Consider the following 18,206-nt stretch of genomic DNA (forward strand, 5'->3'; position numbering starts at 1 on the left):
AGTTGATGGTAACTCCCAGGATGTGTGCACTACTGCACTACCACAAGAGAAGAAAAACAGGACATTTCTTCACACCTCTGTACCATTTACGTCAGTTCTAAAGGTTTTTGTTGGTGCTACTGCAGTGTTAATGGGATTTAAGCAATTGCTCGCCTCAGTAGGTCTTGGGTATTTGTGCTGTTGGTTTGAACTGCTGGAAATGGTAGGGGAAGCAATAGGGAGAAAATGCAGCATGTCAAATGGCAACAGTGGCACCAAGTGGTCAGATTGAAAACTACCTGCTGGCCCCTTGAAATCACTTGCAAATTGTCAATGTAACACTGTAACAGATAAGAAACAAACTTGTTATTGTTATTTTTGTCTTACTTCTTTCATTATTGTTACTTTATCCCTTTTTCAGGCCCCAAACCTATGCAAGATAGCTGGGGAAATGGAGGAGAGGAGATGGGCATGTCAACTGGCCAATGGGACACAGAGGATGGGGACATGTGGAACAGCCCCACCTCACAGGAGAGCAGCTCTTCTTGCAATTCCTGGGGCAATGGACCCAAGAAGGGCCCAAGCAAGGTCAGAGAACACACCGGACTCTTGTCATAAGTAAAATGGCAGATGTTAATTGTTGGATTTATTGTCACTTGAAAAACAATGATTTTATATTTTTCATTCTGTGGTGTCAGGGGAAGATTGGCAACAAGCCAGATGAGACTTGGATCATGAGCCGTCTCATCAAGCAGCTCACAGACATGGGCTTTCCGGTATGTGGCAAGACATTTAGTGAGAAGTTGTCAAACTGCCGCTTTCTTTTAGGCAGATCTGTCTTTCAAGTTTTTTACCCAACGAGACCACAAACATGTCAGTCTTTAAACTTCTAAAATTTGCATAAATACAGAATCTTCTCCTTTTCAGTGTAGAGTCACATGATGATCTACACAATCATATCATGTCAGTGACAGGCTCATGTTTTCATGTGTTACAGAGAGACCCTGCTGAGGAGGCTCTGAAGAGCAACAACATGAACCTTGACCAGGCCATGAGTAAGTCCACAATATATTTGTGTAGAGTGCGTGTTTCTGTGAGCGTTTTAAAAATGCTAATATGACTTTTACTGAATACGACAACACAAATGTACAACTGGTTTACTTTTGTGGAAGTTTAGCACTTAATTTGAGTGAATGCTGTATTTTGCTTGCTGTCAAGTATCACCATGCATATTGATGTTTAGACAAGAAAAAAGACATTTTAAAATACTCCAGATGATCATTTGATTGCATGTTATAGTATGTTTCCCTGTCTAGACTTTATGTTAATCTACTGTCCTCCTTTCCGCTCCCAGGCGCCCTTTTGGAGAAGAAGACGGACCTGGACAAGCGGGGCATGAGCATGTCTGATTACAGCAACGGCATGAACAAGCCCATGGTGTGTCGGCCCTCTGCGCTCTCCAAAGACCCCTCTGACCGCAGCACCTTTCTTGACAAGGTAAGATGTTAAACTGACAAACCATCAGGCCTTTTCCTAACATCTGCTGGAAATGATGAGCGTAGTTAAAAAAAGAAGAGAAATGCACATTGATACTTTTGCCTTTACTTGGACTTTGGTCTGGACTTACATTGATGCTATTTTGGTGCATGCTAGAAAGAAAGTTTGAAGGATCATTATGACGTTGTCGGTGTCGTCCATGTTGGTAATGTAGTGCTGAATGCTTTTGTCTTTTCCTTTTCTCTATCAACAACTTGTTTTGCTCTGGTCCAGGATGGTGTTCTGTCAGACGATGCCCCCCCATCACCGTTTCTGCCTTCCCCCAGCCTGAAGCTCCCCCTGGCCAACAGTAGCCTTCCTGGGCAGGGTCTGGGACAGGGCAACCCGGGGCTGGCCATGCAAAACTTGAACAACAGACAGCAGGTAACACACTGTGCACACATTACAGTAATGTATTACAGCAAAACGCTTGTGCAGTGCTCATTTTATTTTGCTCTGTTTTAATGATAAGAGAATAAATTGTGTGAGTTTGATACATGTCACTTGTGCTCCACAGTTTAAGACAGAAAAATGTAAGGATTTGATCAGCAAGCGTTTGTCACACAAATTTGTAAGATTTAATTTAATTTTTAATTTAAATTCATTCAGGATTTAAGTGTATATGATGCGGTGATGATAACATCCGATAAATTGAATTTCTTTTGCATGCACCACTCAACCAGCTCCCTCTCCAAAATCTTTCTATTTCTACTTTTCCTTTGCTCACTTATGCGTGTATGACCTTGCCTGAAGTGGCCATTGAAATCAGATAGTTATGCTCTATCAAATACCTCCCCCAGAGGCAGCCATGGCCCAGAAAAACTGTAGTATGTCCTTGAAGCTTAAATGAAGGAACTCAAATCGGGTCTTTTTTGTTTTGTTTTTGCACCCAATAGAAAGACCTCTTCGACCATACGCAATCGGAAATATGGATGAATTGTACAGGCTAATTGTTTTGGGCCATTTGATAAAAGCAGAATGGTCACAATTTCATGTTCTAACAACGAGCTGCTCTTAGTCGGCCTTCAGGATATTTTTGGTGCACAAGGTGCACTTGGAAGTTCGACCTTGAGAGTAGATGCTTTTGAAAGATGTTTTTAGACATTGCCACGTGCGCTGGGAATATTATCGAACCATGCTAGGCTTTCGAGTGCACTTTAAGTTTTCTTTTTCATCCAATTCAAGTGCACTCATTCGTGTGCTGAACGAACCCATCAAATTGACAGTTGAATGCTCAGTTCTTTGCCGGCTTGCTTGAGATGTTCTGTAAACGTTTTCTGAAGTGGTGAGGACGACACACATTTCTATCCCAATTCAGCGGCTCTGCTCTTCAATAAGGAAATGACTTCAGTCATTTGAATAATGTGAAGGTTTTGAAGAAATGTCATTTTGCATTTTGTGCTCCTGCATAGATACCCAGTGGAATGTTTGGCAGTAGTGGAGCAGCACAAACCCGGGCCATGCAGCAGCCGCCTCCTCAGCCACCAGTGCCACCTCTCAGCTCCTCCCAGCCTAGTCTACGTGCTCAAGTGCCTCAGTTTCTCTCCCCTCAGGTAGATTATACACACACATAATGATGTGCACATCAGATGTGTAATGTAGAGCTTAACACACAGGACCAGGTACAGTTGGCTGGCAGACTGGAACATGATTTGATGCCCAGATTTGTAAATATTCTCTTAAAAATCTGTCACCTGACTTTGTGAATGTGGCTGTAATCTATTTATGCTGCATCACAGGAATATTAAAATATTCTTTGAAGAAATGAATGACTTGTAATAATAACACAGACTTTGATTACTTACGAGAATTATTCTCAACTTTTCTTTTTTTACTCTTACAAACGTAAGACCAGAATCCACACACAAGTAAATCAGCACATCCTATGTATGTGGTGTGTATGTGGTTTCTGGGAACCGCACTTTGCTCTTCCCTTCGCAACACTCCTCTGGCAGACCCTTCGTCTCCTCTCCTCGTGCTTGCACGTGTGTGGTTGTGACTAGCTTTACCTTGCCGGAAGCTGTTCTTGTATAGTTGTTGTGATTTGCAATGACTAACTTGTCATCTCTCCTTCCTGCCTCCCCGCTCTTCCCTTCCCCCCCAGGTCCAAGCACAGCTCTTGCAGTTTGCAGCAAAAAACATTGGTCTGAATCCTGCACTTTTAACCTCACCAATAAACCCTCAACAAATGACTCTCTTGTACCAACTTCAGCAACTGCAAATGGTGAGTCAGAGTCCCTCTTTCCATCTTTATTTGTAGTGCAGCGTGTACTTGAGGGTGTGTTTTTTAGAAGATCTAATCTAAATGGAGATGAAATCAAAACATGTCTGACTTTTTTCATGTCTACATGTAAGTTTTTAATTTGATTTCTGATATTGACTGTCAATTAAATGAAAAAATAAGAGCTAAAATGGGTTAAAACTAACAAAAGATTCATTCCCTCCGTTGTTTTTCTTATCCTTGAATTTTACTTTTGGTTCCCTTCATTTAGGCGTACCAGCGTTTACAAATCCAGCAGCAGATGATGCAGGCGCAACGCAATGTTTCCGGCCCCATTAGACAACAAGAGCAGCAAGTGAGTCAACAAAATGCATCATTGCACTCACAAAAAGTGTGATCAAAGCGGTCATTCCTTTTATACGTGTGTGGTCCATGTGAGCACCGACTCACAACTTCATTTTTTCTCAACAAAATACAATCACATGACGAGCTGCTCAAACTTGAAGACATCTGCATGGGAACGGATTACTTCTCGTTGAGCATGACCCAACCAGTCTTTCTCTTATTGTGAAAAAGGAAAAAAAAATACTTTGTTCTCCTTTTTTGGTTAGACAGATATCAGCAGTCTGCCACAAGAGAAGGCCTGTTGAAAGAGGGGATACTTTTGTGATCAAGTGCTTGTTTCTCCCACCATTTTTCTCCAACAATCTTATCTTTCCATACCACCTCTCCTTCCACCTCACTTTTCTGTTTTTGCTTCTTCTATTCACAACCCAGCTTCATCTGTCTTCATCCTCTCCATCCTCTCAACCTCAATTGTTCTCTCTTCCTCCTCCCTCTTTCTTTCTCTATCTTTTCCTTATATTTCCATCCATCTTTCTTTTGCCAGCGCATAATCTCTCTGTAATCTTGTTTTCCTCCCCCTCACTGCCCAGAACTTCTTGTTATGATGCTTTGTTGTGACACTGCTTCTCATCTCCTCCAGGTTGCACGTACAATCACCAACATGCAGCAGCAGATCCAGCAGCACCAGCGTCAGCTGTACCAGGCGCTGCTGATGAAGCAGCAGCAACTTCCCTCTCATCCCTCCTCCTCTTCCTCCTCCGCTGGTCTGCATCCTCCCGGTGGCCCCGCTGGAGGCCCTGGCTCCGGCAAATCAACCCTGGACCCCTTCACAGGCCCACGCCAGGCTACGGGCCTCGCCGACACACTGCACACCAAAGAGCCACCGTCTTCACCCAACGCCTACAGCACCTACCCTCTCTGTGAGTGTGGCCTGGGGACAACATCAAACAGTGGGAACCTGACAAAATGTAGCTGGTTTGTTGAGAGTAGCAATTGAGGTAGCAACCCTGCAGTGTAATCTGTAGTCATACCATACGGTGTGGCCACCGACTATTCATAATAATCTCAATAATCATTCATTTTGTTAACTAACGCTAACGAATGTGCCCAGCCAAAAACACTGTCCACAAGGTTTCTTTCTTCACAAAGTTCAGATTCGCATTTTCATCTTAGCATTAGTGGATTATTCCTGCTTTGTTTTGAGCTGTTTCTACTAGATTTTGTTCATGGATTAAAAACTGCTCTGACTTGCTTGCATGTTATGCATAAATTCAAACATATATATATTTTTTTTTTTAATGTGTGTGCAGCTGGACTGAATCCAAACATGAATGTAAACTGCATGGAGGTTGGGGGTCTGTCCCTGAAGGAGCCCCCTCAGCCCCAATCCCGCCTGTCCCAGTGGACACACTCCAACTCCATGGACAGCCTCTCTGGCAACTCCTCAAACATGGAGAACAACCTCAATAAGCATGGTATGTGGAAGAAAAATGCATGCATGCAGCCTTCAAGTGATCATATAAATAAACTCCCATGCCATCTTAAATAAATGCACGTTATACAGATTCTGTGCAGCCCCCCTGCTCATTTGTTGTATTGTAAAGTTCCACGAAGCAGCTAACATATTGTACATTAGCAGCTATAACTATAACTATAACTATTAATTCTGAGAAAATTGTCACTCTGTACAGGAGAGATGGATGAGTGTGTGTGATTGTTCGAGATATTTGAAAGTGCATTTGGGATGGTTCAAGTGCGTGGGTAACTGGAAAATAGCAGGGACTTTCTCAAGTGCTGTAAACATGATTGAAATCGCTAATCTCAGCCAGCCACCCTCACACATTTGAGCCTCTTGGACTTTTTTTTATAGATAAGAAACTGAGCAACTGACACTAGCTTGTTGTCACTTGTCAGCGTTTTTGCATCTTTTGTGTGTTTTCTGACACATTCTGACTGCAAGCTCATTCACAGCCGCAAAAACACTCATCCTGAGGTGTCAGAAAACCTCCCAATCATGTGACGGGTCAGACAGACGCTGCTCTTTCTGTTTCAGTTTGACGTTCAGCGATAGCTAAGGTGCACAACCTGCTAAACCTCTCCTCACCCAAATAATGACAGCACCACCACTTTTTTTTTTAGCGTGGGAACATGGAAATGTTCAGCATTCAATTCCATACGATCTGCTTTTTTAAAATGTAGTTTCAAGAGAAAAGGCATTATAGATATATGTACGTTTATGTATGTGTGTATGTGGCACCTCCACCAATGCATATTCATGAATAACGTTATCTACTTTCCAGAGAACATTTGGGTTGTATATTGTTTTGTGATGAGGAACAAGATAACTGATGCTAACTTGTCGACTCCTACATTTTCCCCGTTAATGTGAGATATCCCACACATACACACACGCACACCCATTCTGTCCTCAACTGATGCTCAGATAAGAATCTCATCAGCCAAAAACACTTTGTGTCATTCACTTCCCTCCCCTGAACTGTGAAAGATGTGTTGATGTCCTTAGAAGACACCCAGTAGATAAACTTGAGTATAGACGTCGCACCAGTGTGTTATTCTGAAAAGGCCTTCAATCAGTATTAACAGTATTGATACTGAACTACTAAAGCTTATGATGAACAAGATTGAGTCTGACAAACAAAATGAATAACCTGTGCAAAAAGAAAAGCTGTATATTGTTTCCCAACTTTACAATGATTTCATGTATTTTGTCCTCATTACAAAGTAAAACTGATTCCTGTTTATTCTCCTGTTTGTCTGGGTGTACTAGGTGCCATATCTGCTGCCTCTACCCTGGGCCCCCCTGGGAAGCCCCCCCAGCTGGAGGACTCATACAGCCCTTACAATCTAATGTCCAGCTCTGAGTCCCCCACTAGCCCCCTGGTGCCCCCGGACAGCTGGGGCCAGGGCAAGAGCCCCAATGAAAAGATCTCCAATGGAACCAACATTAACTGGCCCCCAGGTGAGGACAAGAAGCAAATAAATAACCGCTGAAGCCTCTGCACATCCTCAATCAACACACAGGGGTCTTTTCGCTCATGCTGCCTAGTGAGGTCTGAGCCCATTTTTCCAGCTTTGGATCCTTTCCTGTTGTTGTTTTTTCTTCGGTGTTAGTTTTAGTGCTAGCACCTCTTCCAACACTTGGAGAATTATTTCTGTTGTGGTCAGAACTGAGAAGAATGGGGCCCTGAAGCTGATGCAGCTAAATGGATTTCAGATATCAGATATGTTATTTATGCCTGTGCTTTTCCTACTGTGATACTTCAACGTGTCCTCAGTGAAAACAGCCCCCGGTCAACTACACTTCTACGTGGAGTTTTTAGATTTTAATTGTTCACCAGTCTAAGATGAATTATGATGAATGCTGTGATTTGAAGACTTATGTTAAGTGTTTAAACTATGAGGAAGTCATGAGGTGCCCCCCTGTTGTTAAAAAGAACCATCCTTTCATTAAGCACTTTATCTTGCTCCCTCAGAGTTCTGCCCAGGTGTGCCGTGGAAGGGCCTTCAGAACATCGACCCCGAGAATGACCCCAACATGACCCCTGGCAGCGTCCCCAGCGGTCCCACCATCAACACCAACATCCACGACGTCAATCGATACCTGCTGCGGGACAGAAATGGAGGTACGCACAGAGGCAAGGCCACACATATCAACTTCAGACAATCAGTGACCCGAAACCAAAATCGTGCTTTGTAAAGTGAATCACATGTAAATCCATAAAAACTTCTGCCAGCTGCTCCATGAGCTTGTTTTTTTTTCCTCTCCATCTCTGATCACGACACTGTTACCTCTATGACAATATAGCCACTTCCCCAGCTCCTCCACTTCAGAATGGCTCTATGCTTCCAACCAGCAGTGACTGGCCAGTCAGTGGCTACTCTAGCTCTTTCAGTCTGTCGTCCTCTGATGGAGACAGCTCAGGTACATCCATCGTGTCTTCTCCTCCATGTGTGGACCCGTTAAACCTCTCCTCATCCAAATGAGAGCCCTTATGCAACACTTTTTAGGCTCCCACTTATCCTACACCTCACCCAACCTTAGCCTGACCTGTTGTCATGTCTTTACCTCTTACCTCAAGCCACGCCTTAACTTGCTCCCTCAGTGCTTTTAAACAAGACCTTCACCGTTACTAAGACAGTAACCTCACCTTTATGTGACCTTCAACCATCTGTGCCGCTTTGACCCAACCCAGAAAAAAACAAGCTTCACCTCAGCTGCTCATGACATCAGTACACACCCCGTGTGCCTGTGTGCCTGTGTGTGTGTTCAAAATAGAGATTCACGAAGAATTCAGGTTTTTGTGATGTGATTCTTACATTACATAGTTTCTAGACACCATTTTTCTACTTTTTGCATTTAGAAAAAGTTGTAAGGACAACAGATCCCTCATAAGTCCAGAACAGTGTTTCTCTAAAATGAAAAATAAACTTTGAGTGTTTGGCAGACACAGTTTTTACTTGGCCTTCAGCAAGTTTTTGTGTCTGTTTTAACATTCGTTTGGATCATTACTGATCACTTTAACAGCAGAAGGATTTCAGTCAGATGCACATTTTTCAGTCCAAATATGCAACTTTATTTGCATTTTTTAAATGGGAATTTAACTATATTAAGTCTCAGTGAAGTTATAGAACATAAATTCCTTGTTGTGAAGCTTTATTCAACTTTGTTGTAATGTTACGTCTTTGTCTGTTAACTGATTTTCACTCGGCCCTCTGTCTCCCCATCCTCTCTCTAAAGGTAAACTGTCCGACATGAAGTCCACCTGGTCCCCAGGGCCCATCTCCCAGAGCCAAGCCTCTCTGTCCCATGAGCTGTGGAAAGTCCCTCAGGGGCCACGCAGCACCACAGCCCCTTCCCGGCCCCCGCCAGGCCTCACCAACAACAAGCCCTCCTCCACCTGGGGCGGTAACTCGCTGGGCCTGGCCCAAGGTTGGAGCGGCTCCTACTCCTCTGGTGAGCACTTCTCTAAGCCACAGTGTCGTCATTTTATTTCTACTGGACGCGCCTCATGAAGCTGACTTGAATCTATCAGGCACAAACTCCTGCACCACTGAAATGAGACACAATACAAAGAAACCTTTTGAGTGTTTTTAGTTTTTCCGTAAGTATACAAGACATTCTGTGTGACTTTTCAACCAACCTCCAGTTGCTCTTCAAAGCGTAATATCAAAGGAGAACGCCCAGCAGACACAGAGGTGACTGAAGAAGCATAGGTGTGGCCGAGTTCACAGCTACGACCCTGCACTCACAGCTCGCAATACAAAGGCTGAGGGAACGCACCCAGCTAAACTGATGTCTTGAGGTTTACCGGCTCTGCATGAGGCATCCTTTAAAGATCACATGTGACCTTGTTTGGACATGACACGTCTAGATTCATGCATATTGAGGAAGAACGACTGCTTTTAGTCATGCAGATGAGAATCGTGTTTGAAAATGGGTAGCAGTTGGTTTAGGGTTTCAGGATTTCCTGTTTTTTCAAGAGTTAAAGTCTCTTCAAACCTTCAGCCCAGAGCCAACGAGCCCTGACAGAAGTTTGACACAAATGGTTTAACAGGAAATTATATTTTGAACAGTTACCTTTCATCTATCACATACTCCCTTTGTCTTAATGTTTGCACACTGGACCAACTTTCTTTTAATTACATTGGGTCATATGAGTGTAACATGAAAGGAAAACCTCTGCAGCACTATTACTATTTCTCCAATAAATCACTTAATGCTTCACATTTCTGTTACAGAGGGAACCACCTGGAGTACTGACAGCTCCAACAGGACGAGCAGCTGGCTCGTGCTGAGGAATCTCACCCCACAAGTATGTCCTCTGTGCTGCTACTTCTTTAAAAAAAAAAAAAAAAGAAAAGAAAGAAAAAAAGAAAATCAACACATTTTTCTGCACGTTTAATTGGATTTTTACTAAGTGTGATGTAAAACACTTGTGTTTTATTAATGTATTTGCAGAGTGGAGAAAATTAAAGTCAAATGAAAAAAACAATACAAAAAATAATAGATAGCAGTAATGGACAAAACAAACTTGGACAGTGAGTAAGGGAAACAAACGGTCACTGAAAATCTGGTGTAATATAGATGAGTGGACTCAGATATTAGTTGTAACTGCAATTTCATGCCCTTGTGTTTTCCGTTGTGCTCCAGATTGATGGCTCGACTCTGCGGACCCTGTGCATGCAGCACGGCCCCCTGATCACATTCCACCTCAACCTGACCCAGGGGAACGCTGTGGTGCGCTACAGCTCCAAGGACGAGGCCGCGAAGGCTCAGAAGTCTCTGCACATGTAAGCCTCGCACATCAGCCAAAGGGGGCTTAACATGTCGACATTAAGGAAATAGTTGCCCTTTTTTTCTCTGCTTCCACTCCTTTTTTTATATTGAAGTCGAGCACTGATTTTAGAGAATGAAAATGGGGAACCCTTGGGGAAATCCAGTGTTCTCAGTTTCATATTGGTGTTCAGAGTTCAGCTTTTTGGATGAACGCAGACAATGTTATTTTTGTATCTGGGCAGTCATGTGGAGGAGGAGGAGGAGGAGGAGGAGGAGGAGGAGGAGTCATGTTGCAGTCATCTGAACTGTAAACTGTAAACACCAGTGTAGAGCCTGTCTGGGGCACACTGGCTGTGTTTTACATGTGTCCATATTTTTGTTTTGCACAAAATGGCAGCCACTGCAGCTGGTTGTCATGGAAACAACATGCAAAGTGCATGACCCAGTTTTCATCAGCAGCAGCACAAAATGTGGTTATGGCAGTGGACAAAAAGTAAAATAGCACGATCACGCTGCAAAGGAAAGAAAGTGGTGCCGTTTGCTTAAGAAGTGTGTCAGGTGCATGCTGTTCTGCTTTTACACAACAACAGAACACATTCCCATGAAAAGTATTGGTTCCTTATTTGTGGTTATATTATCATGGTCAGACCAATAATTTCTCCTGTTTGTCCTATGTAAGGTGTGTGCTTGGAAACACCACCATCCTGGCGGAGTTTGCTGGCGAGGAGGAGGTGAACCACTTCTTTGCACAAGGCCAGTCGCTTGGGGCAAACACCACTAGCTGGCAGGCCAACCCGGGAACCAATCAAAACCGGATGGGGGCAGCGCAGTCCCACTCTATTGGCCAGTGGAGCAGCGGTGGCGGTGGAGGCAAGGCCAGCGGAGGGGACCTGCTGTGGGGCGGGGTGCCCCAGTACTCCAGCCTGTGGGGACCGCCGAGCGGAGAAGACACCCGCGTGATCGGAAGCCCCACGCCCATTAACACCCTGCTGCCTGGAGATCTGCTGAGTGGGGAGTCCATGTAGGATGATGCCACAACACACCAACCAACCAACCCACCCACCCACCACCACCATGTCATGTAAGCCATCGGTGGAGGATGGATGGAAACAAAATACAAAAAAAAAAAAAAAAAACAGGAGCAAAACACAAGCAAATCATGTGGCGATAATCAGTATCAGTTTGAACTGTTAGGAACTGTGAATTGTGAATCAGAAGGCCGGGGTCCCAACCACACAGACTGCAGACTCCAGCCCTTCTGTTTTGTTTTTGTCCTTTTTTTGCGTTTGGTTTACCTTTTGGGGTATTTTTGAAATGCATCATATAACAACAAACTGAAACGAGACACAACACAAAGAAACCTTTTAAGTGTTTTTAGTTTTTCCATGAGTATACATGACATTCTGTGTGAAGTGTTTTTAGGAGAAGCAATCAAAGCTGCCATCTGAGACTTTCCTTTTCCCTTCAAAAGAAAAAAAAAAATCAGCCCAAAATAAGACTTAAAACAACCATTCCCAGCATGTCCATGGCCAATGATGTGGTTCAAAGACCTTTACTAGTTATGTTAATGTTTGTTTCTCAGCACTAATATTAGCCTTAAGTGCTCTCTGGCCCAGGTCCTTCCCAAGCCGCCTTTTTTTTGTTTTTCGTTTGTTTTGTAACTGAAGAAATAGCTGAAATCTTGCACAGTTTCACCCTCTGAGCCAGTAAGTGGTACAGGACATGACTGGTGACCAACTCTGTCACTGGGCAGTAAGAAGGCCTGGCCGGGTGACTGGCCCTACCAATCATCAGCTTAAGTATTTTAATTTGTCTTCTCAAAGGGATCGACACAGCTCTTAAATGTTCTCTCTTTTGTTTGTTTAGACCCAAGCACATTTTTTTGATATCTATCACAACATATAAGCTGAGAGAAGATTATTTTTCAACTCGGCTACGAGTCTCATGTCTGTGTATGTCCAGTGGCACCTAATCATTGACGTCTGCGAGCCCAGGTCCTTCTGGTCACCTTCAACTCGGAAACCCAGTCGCTTACTGGTGCTTTGTTGAATTTTCTATTATCCGATTTGTTATGAAGCCCGGAGATCTGTATGGTCAGCCAGTTTTTCGGAGGAAAAAAAAGACCACAATTTCTCCTTCATGTGACAGTTACATTGTGCAATATACACCATAGACCTTTCTTCCGTCCATAGTCTATGTCCATCGGAGCTGGTTTCACATTTCTTTTTGTTTTGTTGACTCCTTTTCTTTTTTTGATTGTTGCTGATTGCAGCAAAAGACTTTGGAACTTCAAAAACCGAACCCCTTTTCAAAACTTGGATTCCCTCCAGGCCGCCAAATCCCCCTGAAACTGTTGGGAAAACTCTGCAAAGAGGAAGAAGCAGCTGCTGATGAACCGTGCATGCAGCAAACTGTACTGAAGAGTGACACTCGGGTACACAATAATGCACACTTCCTCTCTGCACGCCACAGCCACACCCAACAGAGACTGAATCCACAGTGGGATTGGGTGGTTCTGGGTATCTGGCACAATACCAAATAAGAGGGGTTTCTCCTAATGCAGTAGACCTACGAGTGTTCCTTGCGTTTGGTACTGTACAAACAGAAAAGACTAAGACTTTTATAAATTCAAAGGGTTTTATCATAGCACTTATGAAGAGCAAATCGTTTCAACTGCAATCCAATAAATCAAAAAAAGGAGCAGCAAAAACATTGAAAACAACAACAAAAAAAACCTATTCTGCTCTCTTATGTACTATATCTGTTCCTTGGAAATGTGTCTGGCGTTGTTCCTCTGCTAGAAGGATGAAGGGAAACAAAACTGAAATGTACAATTTCGGGGGAAAAAAACTGCAGTCTATGATTTTTTTTTTCCTCCTTTGAACAATATCAAAGTGAATATCACTGTTTCTCCAAATGTTTAGCCTTGTCCTATTCGGAGGCACTAGACTCGCAACGCCAGCGGCCTCTGACGCGCCCTGGCCAGTCAGTCCGAGTCTGGTGGGGAGAGGGAGCGTCCGCCGAGTGCCTCTCTGCTGTGGTCCTCTGGATGTCAAGCGGCAGCCCCCACAGCGCAGCACTTCCTCCTGGGCTCCACTTGACCCTCCCTCATTCTCGCAAGAAAAAAAAAAAAAAAAAAAAAAAGCAGCTCCTCCAAGACCGGCCAATCACGGCTCTCTGCCACACACGGCATCTTCAGTGGGGCGGGGTGGAGGGGTGAGGGGGGTCAGCCACCGCTCGACCCTGCTGTCGTTCCCACCCTCTCTCCCATCTCTCAGTTCTTTGACACAAAGATCACTTTAGCTGGAAGATGTAATAGTCATATTTCTGGAATTTTTGCCAGTGTGCTTTTTATTTTTTGAGAGGATCATTTGACTTTATTTTTTTCCAGTGTGTTCTGTTGTTATTTTTGTCTACATGCAGTGGTCTACAAAATACTGGCTGCTGAACTAGCCCTTCACTGTTCATATGCAGAAACACTTTGGTCAGAGGTGCCTCTGTATGTTCATCCTGTGTATTGAATGCAAAACGTGGATCAATACTACAGAGCGTTATTGATTGTCTGTTTGTTTTTAAACTGATCGTGCTTTTGTGTTCGACAGTATTCTGTAGTACTTCCAGGTAGTATCTCGAGATGTGTAAAAATAGGGTGTCTCAGACGGGGGTGTGGGTGTTTGTCGCTCCAAGCTGCTCCGCCTGCCCGCAGGCTGTCCCCCCGTGCCCTTCGCCTAGCTGCTACGCTATGACCTCCTCTCCTCCTCCACCTCAACCAGACCCAGTAGCCCTCCCCTGACCAGGCACCAACAGGCCCTCCTATCTGTTTCTATGCAAAAGACTAGAGGCTGGGGCCCTTTACAGCACGCCAAACCTGACTTGGGAATGAGCACTCCTCCCAGACCTTGGCAAACCCTAACACTTGTCCCCCGTGCACTTCTGTCAGCACTTCAGAATGGCCACCGTTTCTGTAAAGTCAGGCTAAGCCACCAGAGCACTGTCACATACTAAAATCCAAACACTTTATCGACGGTCGGCCTTTTCTCTCTGCGCTGAAGACACTTCTGTCCAGCTTGATCTCAGGGTAGGGGAGTTGATGACACCAAGTATGAGACGCAGCTCTCTGTATCTGTCCTTCTTACTGTGAGAGCAAAGTCTTAAACTTTAACTTAAATTAAAAGGCCATCTGCGTGACACCATGTACAGACCTTACGCCTCCAACTTAATCCGAATTGGAAGGGAAAAGGCTTGTATTGGATCCTTTTCTCAAAAGGTGGCCTATCGTTACTGTTTCAGAGCTCCTTGTTGCATGTAAAAGATGCCAACATAATGTGCCAATATAAATTTGCTGTGTCATACTGTATCTTTATAGAGAGCACTTCTGTTCCCTGATTGGAGGAGCTTTGATGACCTTTGCGGAGGGTGCAGCGGGGGACAGGAGGGATCAAACAAATGGGCGGCAGCATCACACCCTTAAATGACTGAGGGGTTTTTTTTGTTTCTGTTTTTGTTTTTTTTTTTGTTTTGTTTTGTTTTTTTATTAATGCTTTTGTGGGGAACGCCCCACGTTAAGGAGAAAGTCTTTACTCAGTTGGGGGTTCCAGTTTGCTACAGTGCACAGTTGATGATGGGTAATCCCGGGTACATATTTTTTTAAAACCAAAAATGAAATCGCATTTTAACGTCATTTTTATGAAGTTTGACATAAAAATCTTAAAAATGCTAAAAAATCTAAATGGAAAAAAAAAAGATCTATAATATGTTAAAGCTCTGCACTTCTAGCTGAAACGTCTCCGGTCATCAGCCTCTACTACCACCATCTAAAGGAGTAGACTGCTGGCCGGGGTGCCTTTTTTGTGGATGCTGTATTTATCTCGTTTTTATGTTTGTGTCCTGCTCAAAGCGGGGCCCACTGAACTGTACATTTCCACAGACCCAGATGGCTTGGGCCCACTGTATCAGCCTCGCTCTCCTCACTCTGCATCAGCAGGAGGGGAGGGGGCACATTTCAAGAGGTACAAAGTCTTAAAAACGTTTTAAAAAAAAGTTTTAAAATTAAAAAAAAAAAATAAACAAGAAAACGGGAAAAGGCTACCTTTCAGGACTCGCAGTCCTGCAGCACACAAGCAAAAATCACTATTGCCTGTTTCTGTAACTGCCTTGATCCAAGCTCAGACAGACCCAATAGCCGAGGACCTCCCAGCATCCTGTACTAACTGGAGAACCCTGACAGTAAGGGGGTTTGCCATGCTGCACCAGCATCGAGAGGCTCTCCTCTCTACAGCTCTGTTCTAGATAACAGTATATATGTATACACTACACACACATACATATATATATCTAGGCATGTGTATGTATATATACATACACATGCCTAGATATATATATGTACACACACACACAACATGTATACTGTGAGTATGGTGTGTGGTATCACCTCTTCAGACTTCTTGGATCGTAACCTCTGAAACTTTTCATTTTTCTTTGAAAGGTCTTGGTTTAATACAACTGAAAATGAGCAATATGTATTTTCCCCGCAAATAAGTGATTCGAAGGAAAGAATTCGGGTCGGGTGTAAACTGATACTTGATTGACTGAAAGCTAGGTCTTTCTGCTATGGAGTTGGATATGCACGTTCTGGTTTTGATGACATATTGCAGTACTTTGAAGTGTTTGTACTGTACATATGTGTGTATTTGTTTGTTAATTAGCCTCTCTAAAAGCCCAACCCAACCAGTCGATTAAAAGAAATCACAAACATATCAAAACGAAACAAAATATTGAACTCAAATACTTGAATCATGGAGCGCCAATAACGTAATGTGAAGTCAGTCTTTTTTTTTTTTTTTGTTCTCGCCATCTGACAGGCACACTTCGGGGCTTTTAGAGAATATTGAAAATGTATTGCATTAAGTTACAAATACAAAATCTTTGGAAAAAAAATGCAAGTCATCTTAGACGTGTGCTTGAAAGTCAGATGTTTGTATGAATGTGTGCGCCAGAAACTGTGTGTACCGGCCACACGGCCTGCTGTTATGTTCCACTCAGTATGTTATATTTTGTGTCTGTTTTTATCTTTTTTTGTTCTGTCAAAAACTATTCTGATAGACATTGATATTATCTTCTAACGTTGCACTGAGTGTCTTCTACCCCTCACTCAGCTAATCGTAGATAAACGAGTCTAAGTACGGAGGGGAGATGGTGACAATTCATGTGTACATGTTTACTCAAGGACTTAATGGATTTTTTTCATTCTATCTGTAAAAAGTTTATCTACCTTATAGTGGCTTTTATTGTGGAATAATCCGAAACAAGGATTATCATTGAGTATTGCACCATTTTGTTCCAATTATATGAAAAAAAAAATGCAAAAAAAAAAAATCAAAAAAGAAAAAAAGTCAAAAAAAGTTAAAAAATCAAAAAAAGGGGGAAAAAACAAAGAACTGTGGCCATAGATAGCTGTAGACAGACTAGTAATCCCGATGTTAACTTCATGGAGTAATGGAAAGGGATAAAGTGTGGGAGGTGAGTTTGTTACAAGACTCATTTCAGAGGTGCCTATCTTAATTTTTTTTTTTTTTTTTTTTTTTTTTTGCAAAAGCCACCTGTCGTTTACAAGCATTTCATTTGTCTGAAGTTCAAGAAATAGGATAGAAATTTATAACAGGAATGTTGTAAAAAAAAAAAGAAAAAAAAAAGAAGACAAATTTCATCTTCCATCAAATATGGACATGAAAATCTTGCAAAATGAAGATTTATGCTACTTTAAGAACTCTGGGATTGATCAGTGTTGTGTCATATTTCAACTTTTGATTTCTCTTTCAGTGTCGACAGACTATCTGTACTTATTGAGTTGTGATTTTTTTGTTCTCTGTAAGCGACGCAGTTTGCTCACTATCTTGCACACTCAAAAAAAATGAAAAAGGAAAAAAAAAAAGATGTGGATTTTGTCTCAGGAAGGCCAGGGTTCCAGATACCAACTCCATCATTTCTAGGTTTAATGTTTGTGTGAAAAGGAAAAAAAAAGCAACTGAAAACAATTAAACTCCAAGCAAGCACTGAAGGTTATACGTTTAACAGGACATAGAGAGTACCATTGTTTCTTTAAAACGACAACAAAAAAAACTCGTAGCAAGTTATATATTTACCAAATAAGACTGAGAATCAACTTTGAAAAAAGTGGAGTGCTTTACATGTGAAATCTAAGTAGAAATTGCTTTACACTTAAACAACGATCAACGGTTTGATTGTCGGAAAGACAGTGACAGAAAATGCATTTGTACGTTTGGACTTCTTTCACTTTCCATCCTGTCGTCCAGGAGCAAGAAGTTTCTTTTTAAATCACCTCTCCTGTCTGTCTGTCTGTCTGTCAGTGGTGGAGAGGTTTCCGAACATGTGACGGATGGTTTTCAGAGGCAGGTTGAAGTGGAGGAATAAAGCTGGTTTTTAAAGGATCATGATCTATGCACAAATGGGAGGGAAGAGTCCAAACCCAGCTGCTGTACTGCGGGCGTTTGTCGACTCAGACTCTGGGGTTCAGGGTTTGATGTAGGGTTGTTTTTGTTTGGTCTTTTGCTCAAATTTCCTCCACTCTACTTTCTCCTCCCCCCCGCCCTCCTCCTTATTATCATCATCATCTAATGTTTTAGCAAAACTTTGCATTGCGTCGTCATGCTGTGTAATCCTTAACCAATGAGCGCTTATCCTTCTGCTAAAGCACTGTGGGTTGTACTGAAAAAAAAAAGCCCATGACTTTTAAGGCTGTCGGTTTTCTAAGGGGAGGAGGGTGGGAGGGGGAATGGGGGTACTTTGCCTTTGCCTTTCTCTTTACTT

At 42.8% G+C, this 18,206-nt stretch overlaps 1 protein-coding gene across 2 annotated transcripts in view; it reads left to right on the top strand.

Annotated features, from left to right (window-relative positions):
* tnrc6c2 (trinucleotide repeat containing adaptor 6C2) overlaps positions 1–11,872 on the top strand; it is a 48,941-nt gene extending 37,069 nt beyond the window's left edge. For both annotated transcript variants that reach the window (XM_070970937.1, XM_070970946.1), the window contains 16 exons: positions 401–567; positions 678–755; positions 977–1,034; positions 1,334–1,476; positions 1,750–1,899; positions 2,928–3,068; positions 3,620–3,739; positions 4,008–4,091; positions 4,722–5,001; positions 5,392–5,556; positions 6,870–7,061; positions 7,576–7,725; positions 8,841–9,056; positions 9,842–9,915; positions 10,254–10,393; positions 11,059–11,872. In XM_070970937.1, the coding sequence (XP_070827038.1) occupies positions 401–567; positions 678–755; positions 977–1,034; positions 1,334–1,476; positions 1,750–1,899; positions 2,928–3,068; positions 3,620–3,739; positions 4,008–4,091; positions 4,722–5,001; positions 5,392–5,556; positions 6,870–7,061; positions 7,576–7,725; positions 8,841–9,056; positions 9,842–9,915; positions 10,254–10,393; positions 11,059–11,404 (2,504 nt within the window). In that variant the 3' untranslated portion in view covers positions 11,405–11,872. The remainder of the gene's footprint in view (positions 1–400; positions 568–677; positions 756–976; positions 1,035–1,333; positions 1,477–1,749; positions 1,900–2,927; positions 3,069–3,619; positions 3,740–4,007; positions 4,092–4,721; positions 5,002–5,391; positions 5,557–6,869; positions 7,062–7,575; positions 7,726–8,840; positions 9,057–9,841; positions 9,916–10,253; positions 10,394–11,058) is intronic.
* Positions 11,873–18,206: the final 6,334 nt, after the last annotated feature.

This window comes from Chaetodon trifascialis, chromosome 2 (genome assembly GCF_039877785.1).
Source record: "Chaetodon trifascialis isolate fChaTrf1 chromosome 2, fChaTrf1.hap1, whole genome shotgun sequence".
In the NCBI taxonomy this organism is placed as follows: domain Eukaryota; kingdom Metazoa; phylum Chordata; class Actinopteri; order Chaetodontiformes; family Chaetodontidae; genus Chaetodon; species Chaetodon trifascialis.